The sequence below is a fragment of the Bombina bombina genome, chromosome 1, assembly GCF_027579735.1.
Source record: "Bombina bombina isolate aBomBom1 chromosome 1, aBomBom1.pri, whole genome shotgun sequence".
In the NCBI taxonomy this organism is placed as follows: Eukaryota; Metazoa; Chordata; class Amphibia; order Anura; family Bombinatoridae; genus Bombina; species Bombina bombina.
This window is the reverse complement of record NC_069499.1, coordinates 449935061-449956036: the sequence shown is the minus strand read 5'-3', so window position 1 is coordinate 449956036 and position 20976 is coordinate 449935061. Positions and strand designations below refer to the sequence as shown.

At 39.9% G+C, this 20976-nt stretch overlaps 1 protein-coding gene across 1 annotated transcript in view; it reads right to left on the bottom strand.

Annotated features, from left to right (window-relative positions):
• The window catches only part of DYNC1I2 (dynein cytoplasmic 1 intermediate chain 2), a gene marked incomplete in the record, with an annotated part of 278955 nt that overhangs the window by 124942 nt on the left and 133037 nt on the right, over positions 1-20976 (bottom strand). Inside the window, 4 exon segments of the mRNA XM_053698430.1 lie at positions 18230-18355; positions 18965-19064; positions 19160-19322; positions 20655-20744. Coding sequence (XP_053554405.1) covers positions 18230-18355; positions 18965-19064; positions 19160-19322; positions 20655-20744 — 479 coding nt within the window.

Genomic DNA, 20976 nt, shown 5'->3' with positions numbered 1-20976 from the left:
ACACACCTATGTTGGAGAAATTCTCATTTCTAAGGAATCTATTATTGTTCCCAAGAAGGGAACTCTTATCGACGGAGACAGAGAACTTTTTTCTATGTTCACCTTCCATCCATGTGATCTGAGAAAGGCCAGAACGATGTCTGTATGAGCCTTTGCTTTTGACAGGGACGACGCTTGTATTAGAATGTCGTCCATGTAAGGTACTACTGCAATGCCCCTCGGTCTTAGAACCGCTAGAAGGGACCCTAGCACCTTTGTGAAAATCCTTGGAGCAGTGGCTAACCCGAATGGGAGGGCCACAAACTGGTAATGCTTGTCCAGAAAAGCGAACCTTAGGAACTGATGATGTTCTTTGTGGATAGGAATATGTAGGTACGCATCCTTTAGATCCACGGTAGTCATAAATTGACTTTCCTGGATAGTGGGTAGAATCGTTCGAATGGTTTCCATCTTGAATGTTGGTACCCTGAGAATTTTGTTTAGGATCTTCAAATCCAAAATTGGTCTGAAAGTTCCCTCTTTTTTGGGAACTACGAACAGATTGGAATAAAATCCCATTCCTTGTTCCTTTATTGGAACTGGGTGTATCACTCCCATCTTTAACAGGTCTTCTACACAATGTAAGAATGCCTGTCTCTTTATTTGGTTTGAGGATAAGTGAGACATGTGGAACCTTCCCCTTGGGGGTAGTTCCTTGAATTCCAGGAGATAACCTTGAGAAACTATTTCTAGCGCCCAGGGATCCTGAACATCTCTTGCCCAAGCCTGAGCAAAAAGAGAGAGTCTGCCCCCCACTAGATCCGGTCCCGGATCGGGGGCTACTCCTTCATGCTGTTTTGTTAGCAGCGGCAGGCTTTTTGGCCTGCTTACCCTTGTTCCAGCCTTGCATCGGTTTCCAGGCTGGTTTGGGTTGTGAGGCATTACCCTCTTGCTTAGAGGATGCAGAATTAGAGTCCGGTCCGTTCCTGAAATTGCGAAAGGAACGAAAATTAGACTTATTTTTGGCCTTGAAAGGCCTATCTTGTGGAAGGGCGTGGCCCTTTCCCCCAGTGATATCTGAAATAATCTCTTTCAATTCTGGTCCAAATAGAGTTTTACCTTTGAAAGGGATGTTAAGCAATTTTGTCTTGGATGACACATCCGCTGACCAAGACTTTAGCCAAAGCGCTCTGCGCGCCACGATAGCAAACCCTGAATTTTTCGCCGCTAATCTAGCTAATTGCAAAGCGGCATCTAAAATAATAGAGTTAGCCAATTTAAGTGCGTGAACTCTGTCCATAACCTCCACATATGGAGTCTCTCTACTGAGCGACTTTTCTAGTTCCTCGAACCAGAACCACGCTGCTGTAGTGACAGGAACAATGCACGAAATGGGTTGTAGAAGGTAACCTTGCTGTACAAAAATCTTTTTAAGCAAACCTTCCAATTTTTTATCCATAGGATCTTTGAAAGCACAACTATCTTCGATAGGAATAGTAGTGCGTTTGTTTAGAATAGAAACTGCCCCCTCGACCTTAGGGACTGTCTGCCATAAGTCCTTTCTGAGGTCGACCATAGGAAAAAAATTCTTAAATATAGGGGGGGGGGACAAAAGGTATGCCGGGCTTTTCCCACTCCTTATTTACTATGTCCGCCACCCGCTTGGGTATAGGAAAAGCATCGGGGTGCACCAGAACCTCTAGGAACTTGTCCATCTTGCATAATTTCTCTGGAATGACCAAGTTGTCACAATCATCCAGAGTAGATAACACCTCCTTAAGCAGTGCGCGGAGATGTTCTAATTTAAATTTAAATGTCACAACATCAGGTTCAGCTTGTTGAGAAATTTTTCCTGAATCTGAAATTTCTCCATCTGACAAAACCTCCCTCATGGCCCCTTCAGATTGGTGTGAGGGTATGACAGAACAATTATCATCAGCGCCCTCCTGCTCTTCAGTGTTTAAAACAGAGCAATCGCGCTTTCTCTGATAAGTAGGCATTTTGGATAAAATATTTGCTATGGAGTTATCCATTACAGCCGTCAATTGTTGCATGGTAATAAGCATTGGCGCACTAGATGTACTAGGGGCCTCCTGCGTGGGCAAAACTGGTGTAGACACAGTAGGAGATGATGTAGTATCATGTTTACTCCCCTCATCTGAGGAATCATCTTGGGCAATTTCATTATCTGTGGCAGTACTGTCCTTACTTTGTTTGGACGCTATGGCACAATTATCACATACATTTAAATGGGGAGACACATTGGCTTTCATACATATAGAACATAGCTTATCTGAAGGCACAGACATGTTAAACAGGCTTAAACTTGTCAACAAAGCACAAAAAACGTTTTAAAACAAAACTGTTACTGTCTCTTTAAATTTTGAACAGAAAAAACTTTATTACTGAATATGTGAAAAAGTATGAAGGAATTGTTCAAAAATTACCAAAATTTCACCACAGTGTCTTAAAGCATTAATAGTATTGCACACCAAATTTCAGAGCTTTAACCCTTAAAATAACGGAACCGGAGCCGTTTACAAATTTAACCCCTATACAGTCCCAGCTATAGCCTTTGCTGAGACCCAACCAAGCCCAGAGGGGAATACGATACCAATTGACGCCTTCTAGAAGCTTTTCCAGCAAATTTCAGATCCTCACACATGCATCTGCATGCCCTGTTCTCAAAAAACAACTGCGCAGTAATGGCACGAAAATGAGGCTCAGTCTACAACTAGGAAGGCCCCCTGACTGGAAAAGGTGTCTAACATAGTGCCTGCCGTTTAATAAACGTTCCCCAAGTTTATAAATGCAAATTGTCAGCATAAATATGAATAAAATGCCCAAATAAAGCAATCGATTTAGCCCATAAAAATGTCTACCAGTTTTTTAGCCCATATTAAGCCCTTTATTCTGTTTGTTTGACTAAGAAAATGGCTTACCGGTCCCCATAAGGGGAAATGACAGCCTTCCAGCATTACATCGTCTTGTTAGAAATATGGCTAGTCATACCTTAAGCAGAAAAGTCTGCTAACTGCTTCCCCCAACTGAAGTTACTTCATCTCAACAGTCCTATGTGGAAACAGCAATCGATTTTAGTTACTGTCTGCTAAAATCATCTTCCTCTCACAAACAGAAATCTTCATCCTATTCTGTTTTAGAGTAAATAGCACATACCAGCACTATTTTAAAATAACAAACACTTGATAGAAGAATAAAAACTACATTTAAACACCAAAAAACTCTTAACCATCTCCGTGGAGATGTTGCCTGTGCAACGGCAAAGAGAATGACTGGGGTGGGCGGAGCCTAGGAGGGACTATGTGGCCAGCTTTGCTGGGACTCTCTGCCATTTCCTGTTGGGGAGGAGAATGTCCCACAAGTAAGGATGACGCCGTGGACCGGACACACCAATGTTGGAGAAATGAAGATAAATATAGCAACCCCAGTAAGGACTTACGTTGTCGACAGCGCCATAGAAGCTATAACCGACAGAGAACAGATCCAAACCAAAGAGCAAATTCAGATACCCCACCCTGAATGACATATAAGGGCAGAGGTCCTACAGCAGGTGCTGTACATGGGGCTACTTTCTGAGCTAGTAAAAAATAATTTAAACAAGTAGTGCAGGGGATGACACACAGATCACCCTGCAAAGAATGCATATATTTAGAGATGGGAGAAATTGAAGAAACCCCCCACACAGGGATATAACTGGAATTATTCCAGACCGTTCTTCATCTGAAGCAAAGAAAGAAGGTAGCAACGCTAGATAAATTGGCTCTAGTAAAAACACAGAGAGAATATGTTGAACCACTCTACTTAGAAGTAGAGAAGACGAAAAGTAGAAAGAGTATGGATGAAAAAATCTGAGAAACTACCATCCCAACAAACAAGTCCAAGACCCATTATAATACCTCCTTAGAGAAGGAAGAAATGGGATCTGGATCTGCACCACCAATTAGAGACCAGATTCAGAACAGTGGAAAGATGCTAATTTTGAGACTGGTGCCATAAACATAAAGGAACAGCTCTAAAGGAGACCAACTTAGATATCCGAATTGGGAGAAAGATTAAACGACTGAGGACAATACACCCTCTGAACCTAAGGAATAAACCTCAGAGATCTAAGGAAATGTGACCACGTCTAAGTAACATACCAGTCTTGATACCCTGAAATAATGGGATTGAATCCTGAGGCTCAAAAGGCATGCATTAAATAATCCTTAGGTTAAAAAAAAAACAGCTAAACAAGCAGCATTAAGATATCTGAAATATATTGTCATTCAGAAACAACCTTTACTGCGGATACCTCAAGACTGCCCAATGATCTTAATCAGTTACTGAGGCAAAGGAGAGAACTGCCATACTGAAATTAAACAGGTACTGCAGTATATTATACCACAGACCTGCACTACAGGATTTAAATAATTACTGTGGTATACCTGATAACCAATGGTGGGATTGAGCCTATTCACAGCATTTCTTAAGAACCTGTTTCTAAAATTTAGAAAGTCAATTACAGAGAAGTTAGAGAACCTGCAATACGAAAATTCCAGCAGGTAATGTGAGATACACTAGACCTCCAATGTAATAGATAGATACTGCAGTATACCTAAAACTGCAATACCTTAATTAAGCAGCTACTGGGATATACACTAAACCTGCAATACAGAATTTGAACATATATTGCGATATACACTAAACCTGCAATGCAATATTTAAAGGGACACTGAACCCAAATTTTTTCTTTCGTGATTCTGATAGAACATGCCATTTTAAGCAACTTTCTAATTTACTCCTATTATCAATTTTTCTTCATTCTCTTGCTATCTTAATTTGAAAAAGGAGGCATCCAAGCTTTTTTTTTTTTGGTTCAGACCTCTGGACAGCATTTTTCTATTGGTCTATGAATTTATCCAACAATCAGCAAGGACAACCTAGGTTGTTCACCAAAGATGGGCCGGCATCTAAACTTACATTCTTGCCTTTCAAATAAAGATACCAAGAGAATGAAGAAAATGTGATAATAGGAGTAAATTAGAAAGTGGCTTAAAATTACATGCTCTATCTGAATAACAAAAGAAAAAATTTGGCTTCAGTGTCCCTTTAAGTAGATACTGTGATATACACTAGAAGTACACTTGAACTGTAATCTAGACAGTAACCCTTTGCAAACATATACTACAGTAATGATATTAAAAAAACAGTAAGAAATGGGATAGATGCAATATGCATTAGTATTAACGCACTAACAGTAACTCTGCAGAAGTGACATAAGCAGCTGCAAGAATTACAGCCAATAGTAATAGAACACAACTGGTATGACGACCCAAAAGTGGTCCCAGTGTGGTGACACAAACTACGTCACCCAGACTATAACACACTTTATGCTACTGGATAGGTATGATGATAGAATTTATCCCTGATACTAGGGTACCTTATAAACACCAGGGTGGAGAGGCACTATTCTCAGGGAAAACAGAATATAACACTGTGATACAAGCCATATGTGAAACGAGAAAATACATATGTCACCAGGCTTATAAACTCACGTCCCCCTCTGCACCCCCCTTGTTCTGGACTAGGGATAATCTGGTCCCTCCATACACCTGTGGTATGACTGGGGCAAAGAATGGATAATAAATAACAACATAATTTATGTAAGAACTTACCTGATAAATTCATTTCTTTCATATTAGCAAGAGTCCATGAGCTAGTGACATATGGGATATACATTCCTACCAGGAGGGGCAAAGTTTCCCAAACCTCAAAATGCCTATAAATACACCCCTCACCACACCCACAAATCAGTTTAACGTATAGCCAAGAAGTGGGGTGATAAGAAAAAAGTGCGAAAGCATAAAAAATAAGGAATTGGAATAATTGTGCTTTATACAAAAAAAACATCATAACCACCACAAAAAGGGTGGGCCTCATGGACTCTTGCTAATATGAAAGAAATGAATTCATCAGGTAAGTTCTTACATAAATTATGTTTTCTTTCATGTAATTAGCAAGAGTCCATGAGCTAGTGACGTATGGGATAATGACTACCCAAGATGTGGATCTTCCACGCAAGAGTCACTTAGAGAGGGAGGGATAAAATAAAGAGAGCCAATTCCGCTGAAAATAATCCACACCCAAAATAAAGTTTAAATCTTATAATGAAAAAAAATGAAATTATAAGCAGAAGAATCAAACTGAAACAGCTGCCTGAAGTACTTTTCTACCAAAAACTGCTTCAGAAGAAGAAAACACATCAAAATGGTAGAATTTAGTAAAAGTATGCAAAGAAGACCAAGTTGCTGCTTTGCAAATCTGATCAACCGAAGCTTCATTCCTAAACGCCCAGGAAGTAGAAACTGACCTAGTAGAATGAGCTGTAATCCTTTGAGGCGGAGTTTTACCCGACTCGACATAAGCATGATGAATTAAAGATTTCAACCAAGATGCCAAAGAAAGGCAGAAGCCTTCTGACCTTTCCTAGAACCGGAAAAGATAACAAATAGACTAGAAGTCTTCCGGAAATTCTTAGTAGCTTCAACATAATATTTCAAAGCTCTAACTACATCCAAAGAATGCAATGATATCTCCTTAGAATTCTTAGGATTAGGACATAATGAAGGAACCACAATTTCTCTACTAATGTTGTTAGAATTCACAACCTTAGGTAAAAATTTAAAAGAAGTTCGCAACACCGCCTTATCCTGATGAAAAATCAGAAAAGGAGACTCACAAGAAAGAGCAGATAATTCAGAAACTCTTCTGGCAGAAGAGATGGCCAAAAGGAACAAAACTTTCCAAGAAAGTAATTTAATGTCCAATGAATGCATAGGTTCAAACGGAGGAGCTTGAAGAGCCCCCAGAACCAAATTCAAACTCCAAGGAGGAGAAATTGACTTAATGACAGGTTTTATACGAACCAAAGCTTGTACAAAACAATGAATATCAGGAAGATTAGCAATCTTTCTGTGAAAAAGAACAGAAAGAGCAGAGATTTGTCCTTTCAAGGAACTTGCAGACAAACCTTTATCCAAACCATCCTGAAGAAACTGTAAAATTCTCGGAATTCTAAAAGAATGCCAGGAAAAATGATGAGAAAGACACCAAGAAATATAAGTCTTCCAGACTCTATAATATATCTCCCTAGATACGGATTTACGAGCCTGTAACATAGTATTAATCACAGAGTCAGAGAAACCTTTTTGACTAAGAATCAAGGGTTCAATCTCCATACCTTTAAATTTAAGGATTTGAGATCCTGATGGAAAAAAGGACCTTGCGACAGAAGGTCTGGTCTTAACGGAAGAGTCCATGGTTGGCAAGAGGCCATCCGGACAAGATCCGCATACCAAAACCTGTGAGGCCATGCTGGAGCTACCAGCAGAATGAGCATTCCTTCAGAATCTTGGAGATTACTCTTGGAAGAAGAACTAGAGGCGGAAAGATATAGGCAGGATGATACTTCCAAGGAAGTGACAATGCATCCACTGCTTCCGCTTGAGGATCCCTGGATCTGGACAGATACCTGGGAAGTTTCTTGTTTAGATGAGAGGCCATCAGATCTATTTCTGGAAGTCCCCATATTTGAACAATCTGAAGAAATACCTCTGGGTGAAGAGACCATTCGCCCGGATGCAACGTTTGGCGACTGAGATAATCCGCTTCCCAATTGTCTATACCTGGGATATGAACCGCAGAAACTAGACAGGAACTGGATTCCGCCCATACCAGAATTCGAGATACTTCTTTCATGGCCAGAGGACTGTGAGTCCCTCCTTGATGATTAATGTATGCCACAGTTGTGACATTGTCTGTCTGAAAACAAATGAACGATTCTCTCTTTAGAAGAGGCCAAGACTGAAGAGCTCTGAAAATTGCACGGAGTTCCAAAATATTGATTGGTAATCTCACCTCCTGAGATTCCCAAACCCCTTGTGCTGTCAGAGACCCCCAAACAGCTCCCCAACCTGTCAGACTTGCATCTGTTGAAATTACAGTCCAGGTCGGAAGAACAAAAGAAGCCCCCTGAACTAAACGATGGTGATCTGTCCACCATGTCAGAGAGTGTCGTACAATCGGTTTTAAAGATATTGAGATATCTTTGTGTAATCCCTGCACCACTGGTTCAGCATACAGAGCTGAAGAGGTCGCATGTGAAAACGAGCAAAGGGGATCGCATCCGATGCAGCAGTCATAAGACCTAGAATTTCCATGCATAAGGCTACCGAAGGGAATGATTGTGATTGAAGGTTTCGACAAGCTGAGATCAATTTTAGACGTCTCTTGTCTGTCAGAGACAGAGTCATGGACACTGAATCTATCTGGAAACCTAAAAAGGTAACCCTTGTTTGAGGAATCAATGAACTTTTCGGTAAATTGATCCTCCAACCATGATCTTGAAGAAACAACACAAGTCGATTCGTATGAGATTCTGCTAAATGTGAAGACTGAGCAAGTACCAAGATATCGTCCAAATAAGGAAATACCACAATACCCTGTTCTCTGATTACAGACAGAAGGGCACCGAGAACCTTTGTAAAAATCCTTTGAGCTGTTGCTAGGCCAAACGGCAGAGCCACAAACTGGTAATGCTTGTCTAGGAAAGAGAATCTCAGAAACTGATAGTGATCTGGATGAATCGGAATATGCAGATATGCATCCTGTAAATCTATTGTGGACATATAATGCCCTTGCTGAACAAAAGGCAGAATAGTCCTTATAGTTACCATTTTGAATGTTGGTATCCTTACATAACGATTCAACATTTTTAGATCCATAACTGGTCTGAAGGAATTCTCCTTCTTTGGTACAATAAAGAAATTTGAATAAAACCCCAGCCCCTGATTCAGAACTGGAACTGGCATAATTACTCCAGCCAACTCTAGATCTGAAACACATTTCAGAAATGCTTGAGCCTTTGCTGGATTTACTGGGAAAGAAAAAATCTCTTTGCAGGAGTACTTATCTTGAAGCCAATTCTGTACCCTTCTGAAACAATGTTTTGAATCCAAAGATTGTGAATTGAATTGATTCAAATTTGTTTGAAAAAACGTAATCTGCCCCCTACCAGATGAGCTGGAATGAGGGCCGCACCTTCATGTGGACTTGGGAGCTGGTTTTGGTTTTCTAAAAGGCTTTGACTTATTCCAGACTGGAGATGGTTTCCAAACTGATACCGCTCCTGAGGGCGAAGGATCAGGCTTTTGTTCCTTATTGTGACGAAAGGAACGAAAACGATTATTAGACCTAAATTTACCTTTAGATTTTTTATCCTGTGGTAAAAAAGTTCCTTTCCCTCCAGTAACAGTTGAGATAATAGAATCCAACTGAGAACCAAATAATTTATTACCCTGGAAAGAAAGGGAAAGCAAAGTTGACTTAGAAGACATATCAGCATTCCAAGTTTTAAGCCATAAAGCTCTTCTAGCTAAAATAGCTAGAGACATATAACTGATATCAACTCTAATGATATCAAAGATGGCATCACAAATAAAGTTATTAGCATGTTGAAGAAGATTAACAATGCTATGAGAGTTATGATCTGTTACTTGTTGCGCTAAAGCTTCTAACCAAAAAGTTGAAGCTGCAGCCACATCCGCTAAAGATATAGCAGGTCTAAGAAGATTACCTGAACATAAGTAAGCTTTTCTTAGAAAAGATTCAATCTTCCTATCTAAAGGATTCTTAAAGGAAGTACTATCTGCCGTAGGAATAGTAGTACGTTTAGCAAGAGTAGAGACAGCCCCATCAACCTTAGGGATTTTGTCCCAAAATTCTAATCTGTCAGATGGCACAGGATATAATTGCTTTAAACGTTTAGAAGGAGTAAATGAATTACCCAAATTATTCCATTCCCTGGAGATTACTTCAGAAATAGCATCAGGGACAGGAAAAACTTCTGGAATAACTACAGGAGATTTAAAAACCTTATTTAAACGTTTAGATTTAGTATCAAGAGGACCAGAATCCCCTATTTCTAATGCAATTAAGACCTCTTTAAGTAAAGAACGAATAAATTCCATTTTGAATAAATAACAGAATTTATGTTTACCTGATAAATTACTTTCTCCAACGGTGTGTCCGGTCCACGGCGTCATCCTTACTTGTGGGATATTCTCTTCCCCAACAGGAAATGGCAAAGAGCCCAGCAAAGCTGGTCACATGATCCCTCCTAGGCTCCGCCTTCCCCAGTCATTCGACCGACGTAAAGGAGGAATATTTGCATAGGAGAAACCATATGATACCGTGGTGACTGTAGTTAAAGAAAATAAATTATCAGACCTGATTAAAAAACCAGGGCGGGCCGTGGACCGGACACACCGTTGGAGAAAGTAATTTATCAGGTAAACATAAATTCTGTTTTCTCCAACATAGGTGTGTCCGGTCCACGGCGTCATCCTTACTTGTGGGAACCAATACCAAAGCTTTAGGACACGGATGAAGGGAGGGAGCAAATCAGGTCACCTAGATGGAAGGCACCACGGCTTGCAAAACCTTTCTCCCAAAAATAGCCTCAGAAGAAGCAAAAGTATCAAACTTGTAAAATTTAGTAAAAGTGTGCAGTGAAGACCAAGTCGCTGCCTTACATATCTGATCAACAGAAGCCTCGTTCTTGAAGGCCCATGTGGAAGCCACAGCCCTAGTGGAATGAGCTGTGATTCTTTCAGGAGGCTGCCGTCCGGCAGTCTCATAAGCCAATCTGATGATGCTTTTAATCCAAAAAGAGAGAGAGGTAGAAGTTGCTTTTTGACCTCTCCTTTTACCAGAATAAACAACAAACAAGGAAGATGTTTGTCTAAAATCCTTTGTAGCATCTAAATAGAATTTTAGAGCACGAACAACATCCAAATTGTGCAACAAACGTTCCTTCTTTGAAACTGGATTCGGACACAAAGAAGGCACGACTATCTCCTGGTTAATGTTTTTGTTAGAAACAACTTTCGGAAGAAAACCAGGTTTAGTACGTAAAACCACCTTATCTGCATGGAACACCAGATAAGGAGGAGAACACTGCAGAGCAGATAATTCTGAAACTCTTCTAGCAGAAGAAATTGCAACCAAAAACAAAACTTTCCAAGATAATAACTTAATATCAACGGAATGTAAGGGTTCAAACGGAACCCCCTGAAGAACTGAAAGAACTAAATTGAGACTCCAAGGAGGAGTCAAAGGTTTGTAAACAGGCTTGATTCTAACCAGAGCCTGAACAAAGGCTTGAACATCTGGCACAGCTGCCAGCTTTTTGTGAAGTAACACAGACAAGGCAGAAATCTGTCCCTTCAAGGAACTTGCAGATAATCCTTTCTCCAAACCTTCTTGAAGAAAGGATAGAATCTTAGGAATTTTTACCTTGTCCCAAGGGAATCCTTTGTATTCACACCAACAGATATATTTTTTCCATATTTTGTGGTAAATTTTTCTAGTTACAGGCTTTCTGGCCTGAACAAGAGTATCAATGACAGAATCTGAGAACCCTCGCTTTGATAAGATCAAGCGTTCAATCTCCAAGCAGTCAGCTGGAGTGAGACCAGATTCGGATGTTCGAACGGACCTTGAACAAGAAGGTCTCGTCTCAAAGGTAGCTTCCATGGTGGAGCCGATGACATATTCACCAGGTCTGCATACCAAGTCCTGCGTGGCCACGCAGGAGCTATCAAGATCACCGATGCCCTCTCCTGATTGATCCTGGCTACCAGCCTGGGGATGAGAGGAAACGGCGGGAATACATAAGCTAGTTTGAAGGTCCAAGGTGCTACTAGTGCATCTACTAGAGTCGCCTTGGGATCCCTGGATCTGGACCCATAGCAAGGAACCTTGAAGTTCTGACGAGAGGCCATCAGATCCATGTCTGGAATGCCCCACAATTGAGTAATTTGGGCAAAGATTTCCGGATGGAGTTCCCACTCCCCCGGATGAAATGTCTGACGACTCAGAAAATCCGCTTCCCAATTTTCCACTCCTGGGATGTGGATTGCAGACAAGTGGCAGGAGTGAGTCTCCGCCCATTGAATGATTTTGGTCACTTCTTCCATCGCCCGGGAACTCCTTGTTCCCCCCTGATGGTTGATGTACGCAACAGTCGTCATGTTGTCTGATTGAAACCGTATGAACTTGGCCTTTGCTAGCTGAGGCCAAGCCTTGAGAGCATTGAATATCGCTCTCAGTTCCAGAATATTTATCGGGAGAAGAGATTCTTCCCGAGACCAAAGACCCTGAGCTTTCAGGGGTCCCCAGACCGCGCCCCAGCCCACCAGACTGGCGTCGGTCGTGACAATGACCCACTCTGGTCTGCGGAAGCTCATCCCCTGTGACAGGTTGTCCAGGGACAGCCACCAACGGAGTGAATCTCTGGTCCTCTGATCTACTTGTATCGTCGGAGACAAGTCTGTATAGTCCCCATTCCACTGACTGAGCATGCACAGTTGTAATGGTCTTAGATGAATTTGCGCAAAAGGAACTATGTCCATTGCCGCTACCATCAAACCTATTACTTCCATGCACTGCGCTATGGAAGGAAGAGGAACAGAATGAAGTATTTGACAAGAGTTTAGAAGTTTTGATTTTCTGGCCTCTGTCAGAAAAATCCTCATTTCTAAGGAGTCTATTATTGTTCCCAAGAAGGGAACCCTTGTTGACGGAGATAGAGAACTTTTTTCTACGTTCACCTTGAGAAAGGGACGACGCTTGAATCAGAATGTCGTCCAAGTAAGGTACTACTGCAATGCCCCTTGGTCTTAGCACCGCTAGAAGGGACCCTAGTACCTTTGTGAAAATCCTTGGAGCAGTGGCTAATCCGAACGGAAGTGCCACAAACTGGTAATGCTTGTCCAGGAATGCGAACCTTAGGAACCGATGTTGTTCCTTGTGGATAGGAATATGTAGATACGCATCCTTTAAATCCACCGTGGTCATGAATTGACCTTCCTGGATGGAAGGAAGAATTGTTCGAATGGTTTCCATTTTGAACGATGGAACCTTGAGAAACTTGTTTAGGATCTTGAGATCTAAGATTGGTCTGAATGTTCCCTCTTTTTTGGGAACTACGAACAGATTGGAGTAGAACCCCATCCCTTGTTCTCCTAAAGGAACAGGATGAATCACTCCCATTTTTAACAGGTCTTCTACACAATGTAAGAATGCCTGTCTTTTTATGTGGTCTGAAGACAATTGAGACCTGTGGAACCTCCCCCTTGGGGGAAGCCCCTTGAATTCCAGAAGATAACCTTGGGAGACTATTTCTAGTGCCCAAGGATCCAGAACATCTCTTGCCCAAGCCTGAGCGAATAGAGAGAGTCTGCCCCCCACCAGATCCGGTCCCGGATCGGGGGCCAACATCTCATGCTGTCTTGGTAGCAGTGGCAGGTTTCTTGGCCTGCTTTCCTTTGTTCCAGCCTTGCATTGGTCTCCAGGCTGGCTTGGCTTGAGAAGAATTACCCTCTTGCTTAGAGGACGTAGCACTTGGGGCTGGTCCGTTTCTGCGAAAGGGACGAAAATTAGGTTTATTTTTGGCCTTGAAAGACCTATCCTGAGGAAGGGCGTGGCACTTGCCCCCAGTGATATCAGAGATAATCTCTTTCAAGTCAGGGCCAAACAGCGTTTTCCCCTTGAAAGGAATGTTAAGCAATTTGTTCTTGGAAGACGCATCCGCTGACCAAGATTTTAACCAAAGCGCTCTGCGCGCCACAATAGCAAAACCAGAATTTTTCGCCGCTAACCTAGCCAATTGCAAAGTGGCGTCTAGGGTGAAAGAATTAGCCAATTTGAGAGCATGAATTCTGTCCATAATCTCCTCATAAGAAGAAGAATTATTATTGAGCGCCTTTTCTAGCTCATCGAACCAGAAACACGCTGCTGTAGTGACAGGAACAATGCATGAAATTGGTTGTAGAAGGTAACCTTGCTGAACAAACATCTTTTTAAGCAAACCTTCTAATTTTTTATCCATAGGATCTTTGAAAGCACAACTATCTTCTATGGGTATAGTGGTGCGTTTGTTTAGAGTAGAAACCGCCCCCTCGACCTTGGGGACTGTCTGCCATAAGTCCTTTCTGGGGTCGACCATAGGAAACAATTTTTTAAATATGGGGGGAGGGACGAAAGGTATACCGGGCCTTTCCCATTCTTTATTTACAATGTCCGCCACCCGCTTGGGTATAGGAAAAGCTTCGGGGGGCCCCGGGACCTCTAGGAACTTGTCCATTTTACATAGTTTCTCTGGAATGACCAAATTCTCACAATCATCCAGAGTGGATAACACCTCCTTAAGCAGAGCGCGGAGATGTTCCAATTTAAATTTAAATGTAATCACATCAGGTTCAGCTTGTTGAGAAATTTTCCCTGAATCTGAAATTTCTCCCTCAGACAAAACCTCCCTGGCCCCCTCAGACTGGTGTAGGGGCCCTTCAGAACCAATATCATCAGCGTCCTCATGCTCTTCAGTATTTTCTAAAACAGAGCAGTCGCGCTTTCGCTGATAAGTGGGCATTTTGGCTAAAATGTTTTTGATAGAATTATCCATTACAGCCGTTAATTGTTGCATAGTAAGGAGTATTGGCGCGCTAGATGTACTAGGGGCCTCCTGTGTGGGCAAGACTGGTGTAGACGAAGGAGGGGATGATGCAGTACCATGCTTACTCCCCTCACTTGAGGAATCATCTTGGGCATCATTTTCTCTAAATTTTGTGTCACATAAATCACATCTATTTAAATGAGAAGGAACCTTGGCTTCCCCACATTCAGAACACAGTCTATCTGGTAGTTCAGACATGTTAAACAGGCAAAAACTTGATAAAGTACAAAAAACGTTTTAAAATAAACCGTTACTGTCACTTTAAATTTTAAACTGAACACACTTTATTACTGCAATTGCGAAAAAGTATGAAGGAATTGTTCAAAATTCACCAAAATTTCACCACAGTGTCTTAAAGCCTTAAAAGTATTGCACACCAAATTTGGAAGCTTTAACCCTTAAAATAACGGAACCGGAGCCGTTTTTATATTTAACCCCTTTACAGTCCCTGGTATCTGCTTTGCTGAGACCCAACCAAGCCCAAAGGGGAATACGATACCAAATGACGCCTTCAGAAAGTCTTTTCTATGTATCAGAGCTCCTCACACATGCATCTGCATGTCATGCTTCTCAAAAACAAGTGCGCAATAGAGGCGCGAAAATGAGACTCTGCCTATGATTAGGGAAAGCCCCTAGAGAATAAGGTGTCCAATACAGTGCCTGCCGGTTATTTTACATAATTCCCAAGATTAAAATAATTCCTCAAGGCTATGGAGTATAAAATATGTTTATATATAAATCGATTTAGCCCAGAAAATGTCTACAGTCTTAAAAAGCCCTTGTGAAGCCCTTTTTTTCTTTCTGTAATAAAAATGGCTTACCGGATCCCATAGGGAAAATGACAGCTTCCAGCATTACATCGTCTTGTTAGAATGTGTCATACCTCAAGCAGCAAAAGTCTGCTCACTGTTCCCCCAACTGAAGTTAATTCCTCTCAACAGTCCTGTGTGGAAACAGCCATCGATTTTAGTAACGGTTGCTAAAATCATTTTCCTCTTACAAACAGAAATCTTCATCTCTTTTCTGTTTCAGAGTAAATAGTACATACCAGCACTATTTTAAAATAACAAACTCTTGATTGAATAATAAAAACTACAGTTAAACACTAAAAAACTCTAAGTCATCTCCGTGGAGATGTTGCCTGTACAACGGCAAAGAGAATGACTGGGGAAGGCGGAGCCTAGGAGGGATCATGTGACCAGCTTTGCTGGGCTCTTTGCCATTTCCTGTTGGGGAAGAGAATATCCCACAAGTAAGGATGACGCCGTGGACCGGACACACCTATGTTGGAGAAATGAAGATTTATCAGCATCAACCTCTGAGACAGAATCCTCTGAACCAGAGGAACCACTATCAGAATCAGAATGATGATGTTCATTTAAAAATTCATCTGAAAAATGAGAAGTTTTAAAAGACCTTTTACATTTACTAGAAGGGGGAATAACAGACATAGCCTTCTTAATAGATTTAGAAACAAAATCTCTTATGTTAACAGGAACACTCTGAGTATTAGATGTTGATGGAACCACAACAGGTAATGTAACATTACTAAAGGAAATATTATCTGCATTAACAAGTTTGTCATGACATTCATTACAAACAACAGCTGGAGGAACAGATACCACAAGTTTACAACAGATACACTTAACTTTGGTAGATCCAGCACCAGGCAGCGTTTTTCCAGAAGTATCTTCTGACTCAGTGTCAATCTGGGACATCTTGCAATATGTAATAGAAAAAACAACATATAAAGCAAAATTGATCAAATTCCTTAAATGACAGTTTCAGGAATGGGAAAAAATGCCAGAGAACAAGCTTCTAGCAACCAGAAGCAATAAATAATGAGACTTAAATAATGTGGAGACAAAAGTGACGCCCATATTTTTTAGCGCCAAAAAAGAGCTATATGCAGCTCTGCTGGGTGAATCCTCTTGCATTTCCTGTTGGGGAGGAGTTATATCCCAGAAGTAATGATGACCCGTGGACTGATCACACATAACAGAAGAAAAGACGCCCACATTATTTGGCGCCTAAATGCTTTTGGCGCCAAAAATGATGCCACATCTGGAACGCCGACACTTTTTGCGCAAAAAAAACGTCATGATGCAACTTCCGGCGACACGTATGACGCCGGAAACAGAAAAAACTTTTTGCGCCAAAAAAGTCTGCGCCAAGAATGACGCAATAAAATGAAGCATTTTTAGCCCCCGCGAGCCTAACAGCCCACAGGAAAAAAAGTCAAATTTTAAGATAAGAAAAAAATTGATTTATTCAAATGCATTATCCCAAATATGAAACTGACTGTCTGAAATAAGGAACGTTGAACATCCTGAGTCAAGGCAAATAAATGTTTGAATACATATATTTAGAACTTTATACAAAAGTGCCCAACCATAGCTTAGAGTGTCACAGAAAATAAGACTTACTTACCCCAGGACACTCATCTACATGTAGTAGAAAGCCAAACCAGTACTGAAACGAGAATCAGTAGAGGTAATGGTATATATAAGAGTATATCGTCAATCTGAAAAGGGAGGTAAGAGATGAATCTCTACGACCGATAACAGAGAACCTATGAAATAGACCCCGTAGAAGGAGATCATTGAATTCAAACAGGCAATACTCTCCTCACATCCCTCTGACATTCACTGCACGCTGAGAGGAAAACCGGGCTCCAACCTGCTGCGGAGCGCATATCAACGTAGAATCTAGCACAAACTTACTTCACCACCTCCATAGGAGGCAAAGTTTGTAACACTGATTTGTGGGTGTGGTGAGGGGTGTATTTATAGGCATTTTGAGGTTTGGGAAACTTTGCCCCTCCTGGTAGGAATGTATATCCCATACGTCACTAGCTCATGGACTCTTGCTAATTACATGAAAGAAAGAAAATTTTATAATATTAGCATTACACCACTGCCAAATGGCTACTTGATAATGCAACCTGGCTGGCAATCTTTTTTTTTTTTTTTTTTTTTTTTTTTTTTTTAGCTAGGCAAAATTAATATATATTTGTTACAGAATTAAAGAACACGGTAAATTAATTCTGCTGCAAATTGTAACTTTCTTTTCCCCAATGATATTATATTCTGCAAAATTAACATTTATCAGTCTTGCAGTCTCTGGCCTGACAGTAATCTGACAGCATCAAATTACACGGTACATTTAATCCATCACAATAAACTTAGCAAAATTTGACATTATGGAAAATAGAAATTGTTCATTTGTTTGAAAACACATTTAAACTAATCTTTTTCAACTTAAAATTTAAATCAGATTCTAAAGCATGTGTTTCCACTTAAACAAGTCTGTTTCCATCTCCCCAGGTCATGTACTTTTTGTTTAATGGCCAAAAACTTTTCTGGCATGAGAATCTTTTTTTGGACAGAGTTTGTATTAATATATATATTGTTGTGGGGAAAGGGTAGAAACAGGCAGCACCCTGGCACATTTGAACTTTATGAATGATGTCAGAAAATCCACAACAAAAAAAGTTTTTTTTTTTCTTTTGCAAACTGATGAAGAGCTCAATCAACATCTGTTTGCAAACACATGTGGTTTAAATAGATGAAATGAAATCATTATGCCGACGTGTACTTTGGGTGGAAAAAAGCCATGCATCCAAAAGCATTAGCATAAAGTGTCTGGTTTTGTGAATGGGCACTTATTACATACCTGGCAGTGAAACACATACTCCGGCGTAGTTTTCTTATATTTCATGTTCCATACAAGAGCAACACCATCTGGCTCATGAGGAGCGTCTTCATTGTTGTTATAAGATGCAACAAGCAATTCCGGATACTGCCAACAGGAAAGGGGAAAAAAGTGAAACTGGCATAAAAAGGACAGACATGAGATACTATATATAAGAAAGAATTGGAGAGCGTGCAAGTATAGACCACAGTACCCAACTTACAGAATAGCAATGCACAGTGTGTGGAGTAAGATATCTACATTGCAGTTTTTACAATTTAACATTTCATAATATCACACAAAAAAATAGACCAACCACAATTTAAAAGTGTTCACAAGCAAACACTGCATTAATCATGTTTATAATAGGTGTTAGCAATTAATTTTTTTTTTAATCATATTTCAGATGGAAATGTCCTAACTCCTACCCTGAGTTGGCAGCAATGTGCTCTATTTTCTAACCTATTAAAAACTTTACTTTGTACTCATGGTATAAAATTGTTGAAAACTGCTGCCACTATATTGCTCCAGATACAGGACGCTTCTGAGCCTACCTAGCCAGCTTTTCTACAAAGGATACCAAGAGAATAAAAGTACATTTGATAACAGAAGTAAATGGAGAACTTTAAAAAAACAAAACAAAACATTTTTGAGTTGCAATTCCCTTTAGTAGAATATATTTGCGAGCCACAAGCAAATATTTTCAATTCAGTTTACCTGAGAAGACCAGTCCAGGCAGCTGACAACACGATGTTTTGACCAACGTTCATCAAAAAACTGTCTGTTAAAAGACAACTTTGCCCCTGCTTGTATCTCTCTGTTGCAAAAAAAAAAAATCCCCCATAAAAGTTTAACAATCTACAATATATATGAATGAAATGAAAATTCATTTGTGTTTTTCTCTATCATTACCCCTCTTTCTCTTCCAAATCTCTGCCACTATAGTCAAAGAAAATATTGATCTGTTCAGATAGGGCACGTTCTATAATTCTTGTGCTGTGGTCGAAGAAACTTGCAAACTCCTCAGTGTGAATAATCTGCTGTTTTTCTTCATCTGTGAGTTCATGAAGTACAACTGAAAAAAGAGAAGGTCCCATTTATTGCATCAACATGAAAGATCACCACAAGAATTTGAACATACATTATAAAAATTACAACATATTGATGGAGATGGAAAATTAAAGGGACATGAAACCCACATTTTTTCTTTCATGATTTAGAAAGAGCATGTAATGTTAAAAAACGTTCTAATTTACATCTATTATCTAATTTGCTTCACTTTCTTGATATCCTATACTGAAAAGCATATCTAGAGGCTCAGTAGCTGCTGATTGGTGGCTGCACACAGATGCCTTGTGTGATTGGTGCACCCATCTGCATTGCTATTTCTTCAACAAAGGATATCTAAAGAATGAGGCACATTAGATAATAGAAGTAAATTGGAATATTGCTTAAAATTGTATTCTCTATCTGAATCATGAAATAAAAATGTTGGGTTTACTGTCCCTTTAACATTCTTCATGCCTTTTTATTACACTTTAGGTACCTTAGAGAGACATGAAAGTTAAAATTAAAAATTTTCATGATTCAGAAAGAAAACACAATTAAAAAACAAAACACACACACACTTCCAATTTACTTGTATTAATTATCAAATGTACCTCTTTGCAGAAACTTAGCATGAGAGCATGCGTAAGTACACTCAGGGGTGTACATGTGACTTAAATGCTACAATCACATGTAAAATCCTGAGCTTATCTAAGTTACCAAGAGAAAAAGGTAAATTTGATAATAGAAGTAAATTGGGAAAAAAATAGTACCCTCTATCTGAATCATGAAAGTTTAATTTAAATTTAGACTTACCTGTCCCTTTAACGGCTGTTTCATTAAAGGGACATGAAACCCAAATGTCGAAGCACATGAAAGTGATGTAGCATATCTGTAAAAAGCTAACTAGAAAATATCACCTGAACATCTCTATGTAAGAAAGGAAGATATTTACCTATTGTAAAGGGACTTTGAACAGCTGTTATTTCCCTACTCCGTTTAAGGAAGTTTACTGTGAAATCTCATGAGATCACAGTAAAGCAAAGCATGTTTTCAACCTGCAGCTGGACAGTAGCTGAAGGATAACTGTTCACTGAGCACTTACTATTGTGATGTGAAGAAATGTTAAGGTAAAATATCTTCATTATACATAGAGATGCTCATGCAATATTTTCTCGTCAGCTTTTTTACAGTTATATTGCTTCACTTTTAAGTGATTTAGCATATGGGTATTATGTCCCTTTAAATAAAAGCTGGATACAATACATCAGGAACTAATAGACCAAAAAGAAGTTCAATGTGTGATTTAGATTCTTGTATAAGAAAGAATCACATAGTAAGGATGAAGTGAAACATTTACCCTCTTTAACCGCTTCTTTTGTTGCTGGTTTATCCTCCTCAAGTACAGGGGCTGGTTTAGGAGCAACAGTTTCTTCTTCATCTTCATCACCTGGTAAAGCCAAAAGGAAGAGTTTACAATTCTATTTCTATTGTGTTGTACAAACCATTGGATGCTTGTCCATTAATCTGTAATTTCTGTGCAAAAACTGACATGAAAGGTGACATTATGAATAAACTTGGCAACAACAGTTAAGCAAAAAATTTGTTAAAAGTAAATTAAAGGGACAGTAAAGTCAAAATTAAAGGGCCATTATACACTAATTTTTTCTTTGCATAAATGT